The sequence below is a fragment of the Podarcis gaigeae genome, assembly GCF_964106915.1.
Source record: "Podarcis gaigeae genome assembly, chromosome: 3".
Taxonomy (NCBI): Eukaryota; Metazoa; Chordata; class Lepidosauria; order Squamata; family Lacertidae; genus Podarcis; species Podarcis gaigeae.
This window is the reverse complement of record NC_139680.1, coordinates 95,808,771-95,829,197: the sequence shown is the minus strand read 5'-3', so window position 1 is coordinate 95,829,197 and position 20,427 is coordinate 95,808,771. Positions and strand designations below refer to the sequence as shown.

Sequence of the window (20,427 nt, the reverse complement as noted above, 5' to 3'; positions counted from 1 at the left end):
ATTTTGCTTCCAGTTGCGTAAAAAACCTTGCCAGCAAGCATGGCTGAGGGCCAAGGATGATGGGAGTTGTAGTTCAGCAGTGCTGCACGGCCCCAGATTCCCCACCCCTGCTGTAGGTTCAGTTGTGGTGAATAAGTAAGGGCGCATTCAGATGTGGGGAATCTTGCACTGGTTTTCCTGACTGTGATGCTGGTTCTTTGGTTCCTTTTCTGATGCTCCTTTCATGCTGTCGAACCAGCTGTGATATGTGGCTTTTTGACTGATTTGCTAAATTTCATCCACACCAGTGAGTGTGATGTGTCACAACAACGAACGGACAGCGTCACCACTCCCCCACTCTTTCCGCACACCTGTGCTTCTGTTCCCTTATTACTCACCCATGAAAATGGCAAAAAAAGAACTGTTTGCTGGTATACAGCCCCAAATTTACTCCCATGAGTTTTCCAGGTTAAGGGGACAGCAAACTGGGTTTTTTCTGGATTCAAATAACACAGGAATGAGCGCTGAACATGCATTATAATTCCATTGGTTTTCTGTGTCATGTGAAAGCTCATGTGGAAACCAACTCTTAGGGAGACTTGGGGAGAAATGGAATAAGGCAGTGTGAACAAGCCTTTCAGAAAGGTGAGAATCACACTTTTCTGTATCCATGGCATTCTTCTTATCCTCAGGGCTGCAAAGCTAGGTTGCCAACCTACTTTTGAAGAACTAAACAGACAGAAATAAGGAGAATGGCAATCAGAAATGTAAATTCACCTTCCCTCCCCTGGGCCACTATTCTGCTTTTTATATAATGTCAAGGGTTGATTGAGTCTAATTTTTCACACTTGAGAGCACCAGTTTTATGAATAGTGTCCTTGGCTCTGTTACGTGGAATCAAGGATGTTAGGCTCTCCAACTGTGTTTTGGCATCAGTCCAATTTGTGAAAAGAACAATACGAAAATTACATGAGTTTTTTATTTATTTATTTTTTAAAGTGAGAATTTCGCTCGTTCATTCTAGAAATCTTCCCCTGCCCCTTTGACCTTTCCCCCTTGACTTACTGCCTCCATGTAGACATGCCTAGAACACATAGGCTAGCTTTGAGGCCATCTGTGGGAGATTCCCCGCCCCAGCTCCACAGATTCATTCGAAGTATTGGCTTCCGGGGACTTTTGTTATTGTATTAGAATCCTATAGGCTTCTGGCACATCCGTAGCCGACGGAAGCCATTTTGAAGAACCCACTGGAGGTAGCTCATGCTTCCGCTTTGATTTTTATAAAAGCAGGTGCCCTAGCAAACTTGCTTTTCCAGACATTTTCTCATTCTGTCCTTAAATCAGAGAGAAATATTGTCTGCATAGTCCCCCCCACCCCCCCTTGAACCTACAGTGTCGTTAATACAGCACTGGGGAGTTGGCTAGAACAATGCTGCCCGCTACCAGTCAAACGGCTTAGAAAAATTGTGGAAAAGAATGTTAAATGCGGTCCTGCTGTGATCACTAAAAAGGCCGCTGTCACAGTGTTTCCATGCCAGGTATTACTCAGACACTGCTCCCCTCTTCTGCAATATTCCTGGCTTTTATCTTGTTTTGCACAATTCAGCCATATCTTGTCCCTTTAACCACCTTACTAGTTCACATAGCTCAGTCGGATTCTGCCTGAGGAAAAATTTTAATTAACTATGCTTAAAGAATCAAAGGGTCAGGACGGAACATTGGAAGGACATATTGGCATTGTCAATTTTGTATCTTCCTTAACATTTCTTTCTTTTTCTTTTTCTTTTTTCGGCAGTACAAACCCAAATGCGGAATGTGGTATTCTACCCCTTGTGTACCAAAAAGTTAATTGTTTAGTGAAGAATCTAAGCTGCTACTTGACAACTTCCTTTCTGGGCAGTGTCAGATATTGTGATATGAAATAAAGCCCTTTTCAGTCACACACACACACACACACACACACACACACACAGAGAGAGAGAGAGAGAGAGAGCGCTTTATTATGATTGCTTATTTGGCAAATATAAGTGGAGATTTCTGGGAAATATTTCCCACACAATCAGGTTTCTGAATGGTCACCATCCATTTGCTGGTGGGAAACTGAATGCTGGACTTCACGTAGGCCTTTGGCCTAGTCCAAAAAGGCTCTTCTTTGGCTCTTATGCTCATTTCTTGACAACTCTTGGTACTTCCAGAATTTGCCCATTTAATTTTTGTGTTTGTTATGTCCATAATACTCTAGGTATAAAGAACTTAATGCAGTGACTTCAACCAAGTCATTGCCATTAGATATCTCAGTTTGACTGTTGTGCCCTGCTTGGAGATACCAGGGATTGAACCTGACACCTTTGAATGCAGAGTATTTGCCCTGTGGTTGAACTGCAGCATCTCCCCATTCCCAGGTCCTTGACTAAGGGATGAGCTGCAGCGGCAGGACAGTTGAGTTTGTTTTGCTTTCTCATTCAGAAGAAAAATGCTAGGTCATCTATAGGTCTCATTGAGTATTTTGTCAGGAGTGTCTATCCTTGGAGAGTTGGTTAGTGGATGGGTCGTGAAATGGAAGCAGAGGCTGTGGAGGATGCAGGGGGGGAGGGCAAGCAGAGAGCATGTCAAGATTCCTCTGCACTTTGGCAAGAGATGGGAATGTGGGGAGGCTGAACGGTTTGAGTGGGTAGTGAATCTGACTTGTCCAGGCCAGCTGGCAGCCAAATCTGCAACACTGCTCTTGATTTGTAACCTTGCAACTAGTAGTGATGGCCACCAACTTAGATGACTTTAAAAGAGGATTGGTCTGATTCATTGAAGGATAAAGCTGTCAACAGCTACCAGACATGACGGCCATGTTCAGGGTATGCCTCTGAATACCAGTTGCTGTGAATCACAGGCAGGGAGAGCACTCTTGCTTTCATGTCCTGCTTGAAGACTTCTCATAAGCCTCTAGTCAGCTACCGGGAGAGCGTGGTGCTGGAATTGATGGCCCTTAGGCCTGATCTGGTAAGGCTTTTCCTGCGTTCTTAACTAGTCTAGGGTGTGACTTTTATAATATATCGTTTTGGAGCATGTTAAAAACAATCTCATGAAATAGCTCTTTTATCTCCCGATTGGTTCCATCCTTAGCTGACTTTAGCAAGTGTCCTAGAGGAAACACATTTCACTTGACCTCCAGGCCCAGGTGGGGCGCAGGGCATCCTCTTCTCATTTGCAAAGCACAAATGTGCAGTGTTGATTTTTTTTTTTTATGCCTTTTTAATCTTCCAGAAACAGGACTGGCCCCTGCACAAGCTGGAATGCTCGGCCATGTGTGCGTTTGGGCAGAACTGGAATCCCTCAGAGACTGTGAGACTCACTGCAAGGATTATTGCCAAACAGGTGAGCAGGACCCAAAGACTTCGGCCAGATTTCTGTTTTGTTTTGTTTTGTTTGGAGATGGAAAGAGCCAGGGAAGTGACTCTGTGCTCCAGTAGTCTCCGGTGCAAAGTCGCTTCACAACATCTTGTTTGTGTATAGGCCGGCAGTTGCTCCTAACATGAGTAGTTGAAGCATCTGCAGTGTTTGTGCTTAAGAACCTCTTGAAGTACTGTGCTCTTGAACCCTTTCCATCTATTAAGTCACCTCCCTCGTTCTTCATTGAATTTCTCCGTCAAACATGCTTTGCGCAAAGTCTTTGGAAAGCAAAGCCTTACAAATGTAATAGCACCTTTTATTCCCAATGTCCTCGGGCACAAGACTTGACTGCAAGCAGTTCACACAGTGTTTTTGCATTGCATAACGTTGATGTGAAGCTCAGTGAAACAGGGTTTATTAGGGGAACTGCACAAATCTCTGTTTCAGATGCTCATTATGGCTATGTTGCCATGAATTTCAAATTCTTCTGTCTGTTTTGGACAGATTCTCCACAGTCCAGCTGTCTGGAGGCTGGTGGTTCCTTCACATATGACATTACATACACATGGGCTTCTTGGCAGCTTGACCAGGGACAGTCTTGTTCCCCAGGCTGAAGACTCAACCAGATGCTCCTCTCACTAGGAAATGAAGCCTCAGTGGCAATATGTCCTTCCCAGATGGAAAGGACACCTTTCAGGCAAGAACAGACCACTTGTACTTAAAAACAGGGAAGGATGCAGAGGAACTGCAATACCTTAAAGACCACCTCTCCCGGACTCTGTGATCATACTCTAAATCCCTTCTTTGTGTGCTGCTTCCACGAAAGGTCGGAAGGGCAGCAACACAAGAACGGGCCTTTTCTGCAGTGGCTCCTCGTTTGTGGAATGTTCTTCTCAGGGAGGTCCGTCTGATGCCTTCATTATACATCTTTAGGTCCCTCAAAATGTTCCTCTTCTCCCAGTCCCTACAGCCTTTTTAACTGTGTTGGGGGTGGGTATTCATCTTCTTTTTGAACTATTTATTTTGTGGTGTTCTCTTGTGAACTGCCCTGAAGTAGAACCAGAATCTTCGGACGTATATAAATTTAATACTTAATAGATAAAATCCATAGAATTACAGTGTTGGAAGGGACCTTGAAGGCCATCTACATGAACTCACTGCTCAATGTCGGATCTGCAATCAACTGCAGCATTGCTGGCAGACATTCTGTTCCAATCAATATCTTTTCCCAAGGAACTCTGGGAGTTGTAGTTCGTGGGAAACAGGGGTCTTCTAACAGCTCTCAGCATCCTTAACAAAGTACAGTTCCCAGGATCCTCTGGGTGGAGCCGTGGCTGCTAAAGTATACTATAGTAGTGCTTTAAATGTTCAGAATGGATGTGGCCCAGGTCTCCATAAGTAGGAAGCCCTCTAAGCTGGAGGGAAATCTGACCCTATTTATGGAGGCTTCTCCCAAGGCAAAATGTGGTTTTCTGAAGCATGTTCTCTTTCTCTCTCACTCATAGAGTGTTCGCAGGGAAACAAAGTGGGACCAGTAAGTTTCAAGGTCACAGCTTCGTATGTTATCATAACGCTCCCAACTTCTCTCCCCCTCTGTAATAATGATTTTAAAAAAATCAAACCTCCTAAACAATGGCCTTTGAAGAAATTCTGTACATTTTGAGAACTGCTTCTGTGATAAGGGTGACCCAGATGCAGTGGGGAGAGAGGACTCTGAAGGCATGCTGGGATGGTAGCTTGCCTGACTCCCCCTGTGCTTCTTTCCTTTCCTTTCTTTTTTTAATTTTTTTTTAAACACACTCTAGTGGTGATCCACAAACAAAATTAGATGTTTAATGATGAAAAGTCATTGGAATAAATTTGTGCTTTTATAGCTTGCAGGGAAGTGGGAGGGAGCCCTACACGCCATATGAAAGCTAAATATGCAAACCATAGTCCCTGAACCTCAGCTGCTGGGCCACCTGCAAACCCATATTTAATGGCCAAGATTACAAAGAAGTGGCCTTAGGCCAACGCTGGAGTGTTGCTTTTGAACTCTGTCAACATTGAGATTATTCACTTTCCTCAAAGCAAAGTCTGCCTTCTAATAGCTTGCTGCTGTTAGTTGCTTTCTGCAAATCTGCCGCTAAAAGAAATTACGATTTTCGTTTAAAAATAATAATTAAGAAATACTTGTTCTGTTTGTGCAGGCATTTTCACAGGAGTTTGGGGATATAGTGGCCTAGGGTGTCAGCAGATTTAAACCAGAGTGCAGTTTGTTGACTCATCTGGGCAGTGTGTGTGTGTGTGTGTGTGTGTGTGTGTGTGTGTGTGTGTGTTAGAAAGGACAGTTGTGAATAAGCTGATGGAATGTGTGTGGAACTTTTTTGAAAATGTCACTTTTCTTTTCTTCATTACTAGAAAACACACCCTGGAAGGACTGAGTCAGAAAAGCTCCTTTCTATAACAGAGTTTGAATCCCGTAAGTATAGAAAAACGGAAGACTCCAAGGGTTATTCCATAGGCGGTTCAGAAAGCGTTTTGTAGCTGTTCAACAAAACCTGCCTGTTTTTACATCTCTCTCTCTCTCTTCCTGTAGTATTGAGAATGATATTTATTCATCGCTCTTTAGAAAAAGTCTCAAAGTGACTAACAGTACATCAAAAATACAATGCAATAGGCAAAAACAATAAAAAACAGACACAATACAGTACCAAAAGGTTACATTATCACTTCTGTTATGAATTATCATTGTTTATCTTGAATACAGTGAGTTTTCGTGGAAAAGTCACAAGCTATATATACCCTCTTTGGCCTTGCTATTTGCCTCTATAGCTTTGCACATACTAATCATAGTACAATACACAAACATTTTATGCACGTGCGTTTCTATATCTACATCAACAAGGTAGATATACCATTCTCCCCACTCCGCTGCCACCGCCAATGATTCTATTGTTCCCCTTACCTTGGATAAAAGTGAATTGAAATTCTGGTCCATTGATTACACTTCTGTCTCGTCAAAACAGCCTTCCTGGCAACTCGGGTGACTTTGGTGGATTGTAATGTGAAATTTTAAAACAGCCAGCATTGTTACCAGGGGGCATCTAGTCAGTGATGGTACAGTTGCTTGATAGTGACAGTGTCTTTGGAGCTAATTGCAGGGCCCTCCAGTGTTGAGTTGCATATCTGTCACTGCCAGTCAAATCTGACATGTCCTCGGCGGTTGCCACATCCCAAATGCTCCTAAAGGTGATCTAAGGAGGAGTGAAGGCCTGTGTGTGTGTGTGAACTTATTTCCCCAGCTCAAGGCAGAGCTCAAAACTGAGCCGCTATTAAGAAGGCTAAGCAAACTGGCATTGCCTGCCAAGCATTCGTAGTGCTGCTCTCTTCCTCGGTGCTGACAATAAGAGGAACAAGTGAGCACAACCATGCACATATTAGAGAACTATAATGTCTTAGATTTGACTTCTGCTTAGTCAAAGCACCATGAGATGCGGTCATGAAATGCAGCTATCTCTAGGAATAAATGTACAACTTTTGTGCATTTGACAAGAATACCACTTCATTATATTTATTGCATTTTTAGGAAGACCATTTAAATAAAAACCCCACCAACCTTCTGGCTTTAGCATATTAGGTTGCTTAATGTGTCACTTTTTCAGGCAACTTGATGCTGAATTGAGCAGAAGTGGGCTGCAAGATCACATTGTTATGCTGTATGTGGGGGGGGGGGGAGGGAGAAGAGTTTGGATTTGATATCCCGCTTTATCACTACCCGAAGGAGTCTCAAAGCGGCTAACATTCTCCTTTCCCTTCCTCCCCCACAAAAAACACTCTGTGAGGTGAGTGGGGCTGAGAGACTTCAGAGAAGTGTGACTGGCCCAAGGTCACCCAGCAGCTGCATGTGGAGGAGCAGATACGCGAACCCGGTTCACCAGATTACGAGTCCACCACTCTTAACCACTACACCACACTGCATCTTCTCCCCCCCCCCGCCACCCACACACACACACACACACACACACTCACTCTAGGATCTCTATCATTTACTGAAGTCTGGCGTGGCATTTATCAATATTTTATTTTCGATTGATTGTTTTTTTAACCAGAGTAAAAACCCAGTTTTGATGTCCTGTGAGGAACTGTTCTTCCCACACAGGGAGGCCTTTCATTAGGTGTCAGTGGTTCAGTGGCATACTTGAGCATTCGTTAGTGGTGCATTGACAAATACACAAAAAGATTACACAGTGCGTTTCATAAGCCAATATTATTCCCAGCTAATATATGGGTAGAAATGTGCCAGCTGTTAGATGCTTCCTGGCATTGTTCCCTTCCACAAGCCCTACAAGGAAGAAAATGATACTCCCTGCAGTTCAAAGAAGAGTTCTTGTGACTGGTTCTCTTTTCTTCGAGGGCGTCCTGTCTTGAAGCAGACTTCGCTGCACTTCACTGCAAGTAAATTGGTCTTTGTATTGAAAAGGGATTTCTTTTCCTTTGCAGATCTCGATAAGCTCGACAATGAAAAGAGAGAGTTGATTCAGAATGACATCTCGGCTCTCCATCACTTTTATTCAAAGCATATAGAATACCCTGACAATGCAGCTCTTGTGGTCCTTTTTGGTCAAGTAAGATGGATTTTAAAAAGGGGGTAGGGGGTTAGGCTGGATCCAAATGGCACCTTTGGGAGCATGTGATCTTGCACTGAACCAGAAGTACAGGAAGTAAGGTTGAAAAAGAAGCTTAGAATTGTGTGCAATTTTGTGTGATAAATCCCACATTTTGGGCCTTGCCAGCCCCACAAAACTCTGTCAGATGGGGCAGGAGGAATGGACTTTGCTTCAAAATGGTTTAAGGGTGTTGCACACACTAAATTGAATCATCCCCCAAAACCCTCTATTAGAAGCCTCCTAGTGGTTCTGGAAACCAAAGCCTTGGCAAATAATTTTATGCATGTTTGCATATTACATTTCTTCAGTATTTGTCCCAAAAATGTAAAGTGTGGAAGTGATCTATGCAGTTCTCATTCCACCCCCCCTTTTGATATAGCCTAGTACTCAGTCCCATTTTCTTTAGCTTTTACCCTTTTAATTTATTGTTGACTTTCTTCAAAAAAGAAACAATAATATGTATCATAGAGTAGATATACAAAATGCAGACCAATACATAAACATACTGACAGTGGCGTAGCGTGGGGGATGCAGGGGGGGCCGACCACACCGGGCACAACATCGGGGGGTTAGGGTTAGGGGGCGCAAATCCACGGGTTAGGGGGTGCAAATTACTTGCCTTGCCCCGGGTGCTGACAACCCACGCTACGCCACTGCATACTGAGCACATATTGTAAACATAAACACTATATATTAGGAAATGATTGTTTTTTACAAACATCGAGATAGTAATGTTTGATGTTAGTACATGACATGAATGCTGTTGTATACACATTTTAAAAGATGCTGCTGTCTAAATGATGTAATGGAAGGTACGGCTTGGAACTGAATGTCATTTTGAGACTGATAATAACACACTCAGCTGCCTTTTCGCCCCACCTGGTTCCAGGATGCTGACACACTCTACTGCAGCTCAGCCCGGCTGCTGCATCCTTAATATTCCACTATAAAACTAAATTGCAGGCAAACTCTGACCTCCCTTCTTGTAAAGCTAGTCGCTCAGCAGCAAGACTTGATTAAGAATAAGCAGCATTCTAATCAGATTAATCAGGATGGGGCAGACAAATATGGTCACTTAGGCATGCAATGCTCAACAAGCCAGAGGGTTTTTAATTTCTCGCCATCTTTCGCTTTCTCTCAGGTGAACTGTAATGGCTTCACAATTGAAGATGAAGAACTTTCACACTTGGGATCAGCGATATTCCCCGAGTAAGTGTTTTAGATGCAGTATCTCCCCCAGGGGGGCAAACACACAGACACATTTTCTAAGACCTATCAATTAGTTTCCAACAACAACAACAAAATCCCCCAATGCTGTAAGTTATTTGCAAAGCTGAGCAAGACATTCCTTTCTCAGCTCTTGGAGTCCTGCACACAGCTCCCTTCCTCTTTGTGTTCAACATCTTTGCCTATCTTATGAACCGGGTCCTTACCGTATACCAGGTCTGAGTGATCCAGGATCTCAAAGGGCCAATACAGTAGTTCCCTTGAAACTATTGAGATTTTAAGGTGCTTCACTGTGGCTTTGCTGCAAGCAGCTGTTTCCTAGGACTTCACTGGTGGAGGTAAATTCTATAAGCTGATAAGACATTTTGTAGTCTTTGAGATTCCTTCATGAACTCGCAACTTTGCCCTGATCATACAGTTGTAATAATAAACTTCATAAAGAGACTTTTGAGCTGCTTTGCACATAACACTAAATCAAATACAGGTTTGCTGCAAATGCACAGGTTTCCAGAAAGGCGTTTGCGGCTGCTGAGCTACTTCTCTGGTCCTGCTGCTGTTGCACTGCTGTGAGCTAAGTCACGGTTCGCCTTAGTGAGCCATCCAAACCCAAGCTCACGGTTTGTTTCACTCCAAGCAAACCATGGGCTTTAACCAAGGTTTGTCTGGAGGAGACGAGCCTCCACAAAGTTAAGCCAAACTATGGCTTGCTTTCCATGAGTGTAATAGCGGGAGGACTATGGGGAGGACTGCAGGTGCAACCCATTCCCCAGGAGCCCTTGCACTTGCACATCTGCGCTGAGCCATGGTTTGGCTTGGTGTTACATGCAAACCAGCCCATTCAACACAGGTAATTGTCACAAGTCCTGCAGTATACAATTCTCTTCCTTGTGGTCTTCAATATTGCTGCTCATGGAACAAATGGGTGCCCTTTTGTTTTTGTCAGTGTGGCGCTCATGAACCACAGTTGTTGCCCCAACGTGATTGTCACCTACAAAGGGACCGTGGCTGAAGTCAGAGCTGTGCAGGAGATAGAAGCTGGCGATGAGGTAACTGTGCAGTGAATGCCTTCTTTCAAGGGATGGGGAGGGACTGGTTTGTAAAACACACAGCCTGCCATGCACCTATGGTGTATCTTTCCATCTATGTGGTAAACACATCCTCCACACCCCGTTTGAGGATTCTCCTCTTCATTTCCAAATCCAGTTATGATGAAGTGGTCTTTAAACTCTGGGAGCCAGCACCTCCCCTCTCGAAACGATGACTTCTTTCTCTGACAGAAACCACACCTGGTATTTAAAGGAGGTCTCCTCTCCAAAATGGCATCCCCCTCATGAGTTCTCCCTCACTTCTCCCCACAAGTGTTAGCCAGACTTAACCCGTGTTTCTTAAGCATGTTGTTTAACCATGTCGTCGTCCTCTCTCTGAGGAATGGGGATTGGATGTAAAATAGGACGGTGCAAAAGGTTAACACGGGCCTGCCGTTTTTCAGCAACAGAATCACGGGTATTCCCCCCCCCCTTGGACTCAGGTTTGAAGAGGTCACTTAAATAGGCCAAGGGTAGCTTCAGATGAGGGACGCGGGTGGCGCTGTGGTTTAAACCACAGAGCCTAGGATTTGCCTATCAGAAGGTTAGCAGTTCGAATCTCCGCAACAGGGTGAGCTCCCGTTGCTCGGTCCCTGCTCCTGCCAACCTAGCAGTTTGAAAGCATACCAAAGTGCAAGTAGATAAATAGGTACCGCTGCGACGGGAAGGTAAACGGCGTTTTTGTGTGCTGCTCTGGTTCTCCAGAAGCCGCTTAGTCATGCTGGCCACATGACCCAGAAGCTGTACGCTGGCTCCCTCGGCCAATAAAGCGAGATGAGTGCTGCAACCCCAAAGTCGGCCACGACTGGACCTAATGGTCAGGGGTCCCTTTACCTTTACCTTAGCTTCAGATACTGCCTGCAGCATGTCAGGCCGGCCTGTTTCATAACCTAACCCACTCCATTAGTCCACTCCCTTCCCCACAGATCCATGGTCACCTGACATTCCCACGAGGGGCGAGGACATCGTTTACTTTTGCTGCATTCCAGAAATCCCAGTTGTGGGATTATTCAGGAAAATATTTATGTGTTCCCTTTGAATGCCTTATACTTATTCATTTATGTAAAATAAAGACGATTAAATGGAATAACAGCAGTGCCAACAGAAAGAATGTGTGTTAACAAGTTAGTAGAATATTCCTAATCAAGGGAGTATTGAACTCCTGGAAAAGGTTCTCTGCCATTCAATTAGCGCAGAAGCGCAACTGATTTGTCCTCTGTGGCATGGCCTGTGCCTCCACCTTCTGGCTCAACGTGGGTACTGCATGGGAAACCTGTCAAGATTTCTGTGTGTCTGCGTGCGTGTTTAGATTGGCTCCCATATTTTCTGCCTGGAGAAAAGCAATTGAGATGCACTCACTGTAGGATAAAAACAAGCAACTGCAAACTAAAATCAACTTGCCCTGGGCATGTTGAGAGAAGGTGAAAGACACACACATGCACACAAACAAGAGCAGACTCAGTGGAAAACCATGTGTTGGCGCTGGAGCAGATATGTGTTTGGTTTTCCTTGTAGCCTTTTAATTGTATTATATTTTGGGTGAGAAATTTTAAGATCAGCATTTGAAACTTTCCGTCTTATTTTATAACCGGAAAAAAATTCTTTGAGTTTGCGTGTATTTGTGTATTTGGAGTTCTGTTTTCTGATTTTGCTTCTTCTTCTGGGCAGATAAGATACTTTGCTAGCCAAAGCAAACTGAGTGGCTGTTTACTTTTTTGCATCCACAAAGAGGCTTGGAATAAATGTGTCTCTGCCTATATGACCTTTTGTGTTCAGACTTGCAGCAAAATTCAGAATCCAACAGAGAGTTGGAAATGGAGCTGGCATGGATAGGGATGTTGTGTGTGCCCCTCCCCACTTTAAGCTGACACATGTTCAGCCATTAATACCTGCAGATTCTATCAGTAGTAAACAAACTGAACTTGGGCTGTATTTTCCTGGGACTTAGCCCTGAAACCTGGCACATTGTGGAAATGCAGCGAGTTTCTGGCCACTCACTGCAACCAGTTTGTAGATCAGTGTATGTTTATGTATAACCTATAGCATTTTAATACCTATCTGCTGTTGTTATATTACCCGTCTGTCTTTTCCAGATTTTTACCAGTTACATTGACCTGCTATATCCCACAGAAGATAGGAATGATCGATTAAGAGATTCCTATTTCTTCACTTGTGATTGCAGAGAGTGCATTACTAAAAAAAAGGTGATTGTATTTAATAGAGTGCACATGCTTTATTTATTATTTAGATTTATAGCTCAACTTTATAGCAAAGGCATAGCATTTTTGTTGTTGTTTGGGTTCTTTACCTCATCATCATTTATTACCATCTAATATTTATATTGTGCCTGTAATATGAGGCTATAAAGCAGATCTGTGACATGGCGTACCTCCTGCTTCCAATTCCCATTGGTGCAGCTGTGTCTGGCTTATTCAAGATCAACCATTTAGACTGCGGGAGCAGTGGGCTCCACATTAGTTACTCCCGTTGGACTCCAGCTCCAGCCATCTCTGACTACTGACCATGTTCCCTGGGGCTGGTGGGAAGAGGAACCCAAGAACCATTATGTTGGTTACTCTTTGTCAGAGCTGGTTCAGCTGCACATCAGCACAGAGACTCAGAGGTGAGCAGTAGAGTTGATTCTCTATTCAGGGAAACAGAATACAGACAGAGAAACCTACGGGAAAGACTGGCGCCTAGTAAATCAGTTGTCTGAATTGACAATCTGGGCCTCTCATTTCTCCCTAAGACTCCCCTCTGTCTGGCTGTTTTCCCAGCAGACTTAAACTCCCCCTGTGCTCTTTGCTCTGCTACACACAAGGCCCTCCGTGCCCTTGGAGACAAGGGAGGAGGAGGGATGAATATAGTAGGACTGCTGCAATCTATTGCAGCCTCACCCCCTACCTCCTTCTCAACTGTCCTATGTCTGCAGTGCTTTCTGTCTTCTCTTCCTCTCTCTCACTGAAGCCTGTTGCTTGTTCTATGGGTATAGGGCAGTGTACAAATTTAATGCATAAGCATCCGCATCCAACCCTTCTGGCCTCCCCCCTTCATCCTCTGACCTGTTTTCAGTGTCCCACTGCCACCCCTCGGGCTCTGAGCCTTCCTCTTCTGAGGCTTCCCGAGGGAGTTCTCCAACTGAAGCCTCCCACCACTCCTCGCCGTCCAGCCAGTCGCTGACACCCTTGCAGTAGGGCTGCGGCTGAGCGCAGCCTTACCCCATGTTCCCCCCATATAGCTTTCCCACAGTCTCTCCCTCTCTCCAGAGAGCAGATGCAGCATTTGGGATGATCAAGACATTAACCTGAGAAATTTGGGGGAGGGTGTGTGTACTAAGGGAACATGTCCCAGAAGCAGCTTGCTGGGGGAGGGGGAATAGCTACTATGCTAGCTCCCCAGAAGGTGGGTCACCGGGAGGGATGTTGCCGCTGTGCAAATGCACCAACGGAGCCAATCTGGTCTTCCTGCTGGTGCATTCTCACTGCACCAACCTCTCCCCCACCTTGCCCCCCCATACAAGCAGCAGCAACCCACCTGCCAGGAATTCAGCACAGTGGTTCCGCCTACTTCTGACAGGCAGCATTTGGGTCTCACGCCATCCAGGGTCCAAAGCAGCCCCTTTAGTATGTGGCATCTTCAGGCAGTGCTTGAAAAGGTTCCTGCTTAAAGTCCTAGAGTGTCATTGGATAGGGAATACTGACTCCGTATAATGGAGCTTCCTATTCACCTAACAGTGTGTGGAAGACATGGGTAGGCAACAGGGTGCCCTCCAAATGTGGCTGGACTGAAACTGTCATCATCCTTGACCAACGTGGCCATCCTGGCTGATGGGAGTTAGAGCCCACCAACGCCAGAGAGCCATCCATTGGCTACCCCTTTGAGATAATCAGTCAGGGACCCATGCAGATGCTACAGCGCTACCCTCATGTCCTCTGTGAGAAACCCTGGTTAAATTTTATCATGGTTTTAAGTTCTCTTCTTTTAACAGATCACTATAATCTCTCTCTCTTTCTCTCTCTCTCGCTGTGTGTGTTTTGCACAGCTATTGTTGGTTTCTGTGTGGATCTGCTTTTTGTCTAGGAGCTGGGGGAGGCCTTGTAACTCTCTCGCAACTCTTCCCTCAGGACAAAGATAAACTGGAAATCCGCAAGCTGAACGAGCCTCCATCAGCAGAAGCCGTGCGAGATATGATCAAATATGCCAGAAATGTGATTGAGGAATTCAGGAGGGCCAAACACTACAAATATATCCTTTGGTGTTCTCTTTCTCACTCGCTCTCTTTCTTATCTGTGCTCTCTGTTTAAGCTGAACTTTAGATTCAATTGAGCAGCCTCATTTTGTTGAGGCATGTCCAAAAATGCAATTCCCCAGCGTCAGGCTGCTGTATTCCTCTCTCATCTCCCCCCACCCCTTGCTTTGTTTCTCGACCCCAGAGTTTCTTTTCCAGCAAGTAGGTTTGGTTTCCCTTAGAGCTGAACTTGGCTGCAGTAAAGCAAGGTAAAAAGTGATTTGCAACTGCTCTGGAGTGTAATTTTTTTGACCAGCAATGCAAGAAAGGGAGTGTGCAAAGCTCTTTAGTCTAACACAGTAGGTGAGTGTGAGACCCTCCACTGATTTAACATTTCTTTGGGATTATTTTACATAATTGTGGGGTGATTCCAAGTGGGTAATGCAATCCTAGCCCAGCCCAAGGATGGTCAAAGCAACAGAGTCACCACCACAAATGGAGCCCTGTTGCTTCCTTCTAGTCAGGAATGTAGAGGGGTTTCCTCTCTAGTAGCTGAACTGGTACAGGATCCAACAAATTTCAGGGTCCTATCCTGGCAGTGGGACGCGGGTGGCGCTGTGGGTTAAACCACAGAGCCTAGGACTTGCCGATCAGAAGGTCAGCGGTTCGAATCCCCGCGACGGAGTGAGCTCCTGTTGTTCGGTCCCTGCTCCTGCCAACCTAGCAATTCAAAAGCACATCAAAGTGCAAGTAGATAAATAGGTACCGCTCCGGCAGGAAGGTAAACGGTGTTTCCGTGAGCTGCTCTGGTTCGCCAGAAGCAGTTTAGTCATGCTGGCCACATGACCCGGAAGCTGTACGCCGGTTCCTTCGGCCAATAAAGCAAGATGAGTGTGCAACCCCAGAGTTGGTCACAACTGGACCTAATGGTCAGGGGTCCCTTTACCTTTATCCTGGCAGTAGCTTTGTGCTGGAGGTCAGGCCTCCAGTGCAGTGGAGCCCCCTCATTGGAAATCTGTGGGTCTGAGCAGGAATGGAAATGGATCCATGCTTCATTCTCACTCCCAAGCTCCATATCTGATGCTTCAGAGGGGCGTGCAACCCAGTGCAAAGCCAGCTGAATACTGACACCCAACAGTGCCTCTGTCTCGATGGGTTTACATTTCCTCTTGTTTGCCTGCATTGGCTTATCACTGATCCCAGATAGGGGTTCAGAACCTTCCTAGGAGCTGATGAAAATGCCAGAGAGAGACTAAGACTGATAATATTTCCTCCCAATTTCATTGACAGTCTTAGCCAGCAGTTTCATGTAGATTTTACAACATCATGTGGGAGAAGATGGAATTATGTGCTCCTTCAAATGCCTGGGTATGAGAGTCCACCACCTGACCGTTGAGCTATCTGAGCTCAGGACCTCCACTCAAGATACCTAATAATAATGTTCAGATGCAGTTTGCCTCTGAATGCCATCTGCTAGGAACAAATACTTGAAGGGCTGTCATGGCAAAGACGGAGCAGGCTTATCCTCTGATGCTCCTAGAGAGCAGTGGAAATGGCAAGGAAACAGGTTTTTTAAGCTAAACTGCAGGAGAAAAGTCTATGCAACAGAGGAACAAACTGCCTCCAGATACACTGGGTTTTCTTTGTCTCATCAGAGGCCCAGTAATGTCTTTCTTGCATCCTGCATTGCACTTCCAGCGTGGAGCAGGAACTTGGTCTACTTGAGCTCCTTCCAACTTGTGTGTTTCTGCAATGGATCAGGGCTATACATTTCTGTATGTAACACTTGTGATTTTGCTTAAGAAGACTTGGCTTTTCAGGAACAGGTGTTCAGCTGTGTAGCCCTGGAGTCATAACTGGGCATTCGTTCGCCGCTTCCTTTCTGTGCTCCTTAACTTTTGGCTTACCCCCAAGTGAACTGCTCGAGGTTTGCGAGCTTAGCTTGGACAAGATGGGTGCTGTGTTTGTCGAGAGCAATGTTTACATGCTGCACATGATGTACCAGGCTATGGGAGTCTGTCTGTACATGCAAGACTGGGAGGGTGCTTTGCGCTACGGGCAGAAGATTATCAAACCATACAGGTAGCGTTCCTGAATTTTTCTGTGTAATTTGTATGAAGTGTCTCTAAAGAAACACACCCACCCAAACACACCTTCACCTTCCAATTCAATGAACTGATCTCATTAATGACTGTTTCTGTGTAAGCCAAGCCTAGCAGGTAGAAGCAAAACAAGGTAATTATGTGCTTGTTATCCCAAGAAACCAACTCCTGAATTATTTACATATTTCGGAAGTGGGGCTGTCAGCTGATTGAAGAATATTTAGTTGATTGTGTGAGGTTTAATGTTATTTAAATCTCCATATGAATGAAATGGTAGCTTTGAGGGGGGAAGGAAAGCATTTTGTTGTAACTGAATGGGAGAAGGAACATACAAGTATGTGTTGCAACGGGCATAATCTTGGAGGTACTCCTTCCTGTGTGATGGAAAGTGGGAAATCCCCTTGGAATTTTTCTAGAACTGTCCTTGCCAGGTGCAATTTTTATATGAAACATGGTTAGCACTTTTTAAAAGTAGGTTGTCTGGTGATTCAGGAGAATCATCCTAGTTGATAAAATGTCTCCCACTACAAGGTTAGATTTGATCTACCGAGATAAATCACTCAGTGGAGGAGGGGTTAAATCTGCATGGCAATTTTTATTTAAATACATATCTTTGAACATATTTTATTCAAAACATATGCATATTGGTACTTGTTTTCTGCTGGAAAAGTAGAAACTTTGGAGAAGTGCAAAAACTGTACGTTCATCTAGGAAGTGTAAGTGGCTCAGAGTAAGTGGCTTTATTCAAAACATATGCATATTGGTACTTGTTTTCTGCTGGAAAAGTAGAAACTTTGGAGAAGTGCAAAAACTGTACGTTCATCTAAGAAGTGTAAGTGGCTCAGAAACTACCATTAATCCAGAATAGGGCTGCTAGATTAGTGACTTGGAGCAGCTGCCGGGACCAATCCTAAAAGATCAACATTGGCTCCCAGTTCGTTTCTGAGCACAAATCCAACTGTTGGTGTTGACCTTCAAAGCCCTAAATGGCTAACCCAATAAATCTTTAATAAAAAATACTTTTTTAAAAAAAAAGCCCTAAATGGCTTCGTCCCTGTATACCTGAAGCAACATCTCCACCCCCATCATTCAGCCTGGACACTGAGATCCAGCGCCGAGGGCCTTCTGGCAGTTCCCTCCTTGCGAGAAGTGAAGCTACAGGGAAACAACCAGAGGGCCTTCTCGGTAGTGGCACCCGCCCTCCCATCAGATATCAAGGAGATCAATAATTATGTCTTTTTGTAGACATTTGAAGGCAGCCCTGTATCAGGAAGCTGTTAATGTTTGAGGTTCTGTTGTGTTCTTTTATATTCTGTTGGAAACATTGCCCTGCAGCCCATGCAGAGAGGAGCACTACCAGCAGCATGTTAAGCCCAGAGACTGTGGCACGGCACACCCTACCGCTGTGTGTGAGCCAGTCGCGAGGCTGCTCAACGAATTATCTCGGGGCATAATTTTCTCTCCAGCTGTGGAGTGTAAACGAACATCTCCCTTTGAATCAGATGCCAGTATGAAGCCATAGATCAGCTGGTGGGGAGCGGTGACTGGGAAAACACAATGGCACATTCTTCCCCTGGAGCCCGAATCAGATTTATCACCCTGGTGATTTGCCCAGGTTTTTTTGGTTTTTTTGGTGGGGGGACTTGGAGACTGATCTTCTAAGCTGGTTTAGGCTGGCTGCGCAACCAGCGGCATGCTGACATTGCAGCTGCGAGATTGCTCTTGGGTTGTCCCTCTGCTCACCTATCTCTGGTCTAAGTGTGTAGTTTGCCCTGCAAAAGTATGAGCCTCATTTGACCAAAGTCCATTTCATAAGACGATCACAAATTGACCGTGTGTGTGTATATGTTGGCAACAGCCGGAATGCGTTAGCAAAAAGAAAGAAAAGTGGAGCGCACCAATAATTCCTTCCACTGAAGAATAAGAGAGCAAAGTTATGTCTGAATAAACTAATCCCGTGAGATCAGAGTGGAAAGGCGAAGGGAACACTTTGATAGAATGGAATAGTGGCAGAATAGAGCACATGCAGCTATGACACCGTTCCTTGATTTATTAAAAGTAAATGGATAAATGTTATTTTTACAAAGTATTTTATTCTTTCTGCAATTTGTTTTATGTTTGTCCTGTACAATTCATTTGGTGAAATAGTTATGCATGTTTAAAAAGAAAATGGTAAATCAACCATTATCAATAATTGCATAAAAGGAAGGGCAAGATGTGTGTCTTGGCCTGCCGAGCTGTTGCAAACAAACTTTGTAGAACTGAGGTTTCAAGTTCTGGTGAAAGCAGATGTTGTTCCTCTTTTTCTTTTTTTGCAGTAAACATTATCCTTTATATTCCCTCAATGTGGCCTCCATGTGGCTGAAACTGGGGAGACTTTACATGGGCCTGGAAAACAGACCTGCTGGCGTTAAGGCTCTCAAGAAGGTATCCTCACACACACACACACCCAGCCCCTTAGATGCCCTTATGACATGCATATAAACATTTCGCTTGGGTAGAAATTCTGAACTGCCTTTGCATAGCTATAGTACTTAATTTTCCAGCCACCTTCTACAGTTTCCTGAATTGGCAAAATGAAAGTCCTCCTCCCATGATTATTTTAGAACTCAAATCTATGGATAGTACTTTTGCTCCTACCTTTGATGCCCCGAATCTCCTTCAATTAAGGTGGCAGCAACCGGCAGTTCAATTTAATTGGTACACACGGTTTTCCCAACAGGATCCGTCACTGAAAAGTCACTCTCAGTTTCTGTGGTTTTGTGTACAATCAAGAGCTGTTCAGAAACTGAATGTTCTTGGCTCTGATGGAAGCTGGCATATGGCACAAAGCAGATTGCATTTCAGTAGCTATCTTGAATGTTAGTGCATATGGTAGTCAAAATATTTTTTCCCCTGTAGCTGGAAAACCTTGTTAGGTGGAGTGGGTGGGCAGGCAGTGTATTGATCGGTTGTGGAGGGTTTTGGTTTGGCCTCCCTTTCCTCACCTTCACCTTGCAAGGGCTTTGCTGTGGAGCCCTCCCTATACTGACAGACCTGTAAGCATTAGTTGGTAGGGCATCCAGTCTGTGAGTCTGTTCCCTAAGGCAGTGGTTTTCAACCTTCTTGAATTCACGGTTCCCTTGACCATCTACATTCTTTCTGTGGCACCCCTGTGGGGCTCAGGAGCCCAGTTCTGTCACCCCTTGCCTGCAGAGCTGGCAGCCTCTCACCCTTTTTTGAACACCTTTGTGGAGTGTTCCCTCAGCCTCCTCTCCTCTCCCCTCTCCTTAGGAGTCCTCTGGACAGCTGTTGCCACCACCCTTGGTCTCTGAGCTGCCCCTCCCCGCCCCAAAGAGAGGTGCCTCCTCACACTGCCCCACAGGCCACCTGGTCTACTGCCTCTAGTAATGCAAGACCCCCACAAAAGCAAGTGGTTCAAAACTGTGCATCAAAAACTTCTTACATGTGGTCTGCATTCATAGTCCCTACTATCAATGGGCCTCATTAAAGCAAAGAGTCTAATAGGCCAGCGCCTGAAAGACATTGAACGGCAAAACAACCTGACTATCTTAAAGAAACTGTGCCCATGGTATACCTACTTTCCCCCTTCTCATTTTGACTCTCCAGCTTCATATTTGTTTAAATTAACCATCCCAAAATACAGACGTGCCTTTACATTGGCTAGATGGGATGTTCTCCCTTCTGCCGTACTCGAAGGTCGCTACCAAAAGACTCCATTTGAAAAACGACTCTGCCCATGTGGAGATGGTAACACGGAAACAGTGTCCCAC

General features: G+C 44.9%; 2 protein-coding genes across 3 annotated transcripts in view; one reads left to right on the top strand and one right to left on the bottom strand.

The window, feature by feature from the left end:
- Nucleotides 1-20,427, bottom strand: part of PTPN14 (protein tyrosine phosphatase non-receptor type 14) — a 461,328-nt gene that overhangs the window by 312,757 nt on the left and 128,144 nt on the right. The gene's annotated exons all lie outside the window — the stretch shown is intronic.
- The window catches only part of SMYD2 (SET and MYND domain containing 2), a 40,768-nt gene that overhangs the window by 18,130 nt on the left and 2,211 nt on the right, over nt 1-20,427 (top strand). Inside the window, exons 3-11 of one of the 2 annotated variants that reach the window (XR_014562765.1) lie at nt 3,238-3,348; nt 5,764-5,824; nt 7,846-7,970; nt 9,154-9,221; nt 10,183-10,285; nt 12,418-12,528; nt 14,449-14,569; nt 16,460-17,384; nt 17,500-19,081. Coding sequence is in view for 1 of the 2 variants with exons in the window: in XM_083733629.1 (XP_083589755.1) it covers nt 3,238-3,348; nt 5,764-5,824; nt 7,846-7,970; nt 9,154-9,221; nt 10,183-10,285; nt 12,418-12,528; nt 14,449-14,569; nt 16,460-16,634; nt 18,973-19,081 (984 nt within the window). In the remaining variant the exon portion in view is untranslated. The remainder of the gene's footprint in view (nt 1-3,237; nt 3,349-5,763; nt 5,825-7,845; nt 7,971-9,153; nt 9,222-10,182; nt 10,286-12,417; nt 12,529-14,448; nt 14,570-16,459; nt 17,385-17,499; nt 19,082-20,427) is intronic. The other variant, XM_083733629.1, reaches the window with a different exon arrangement.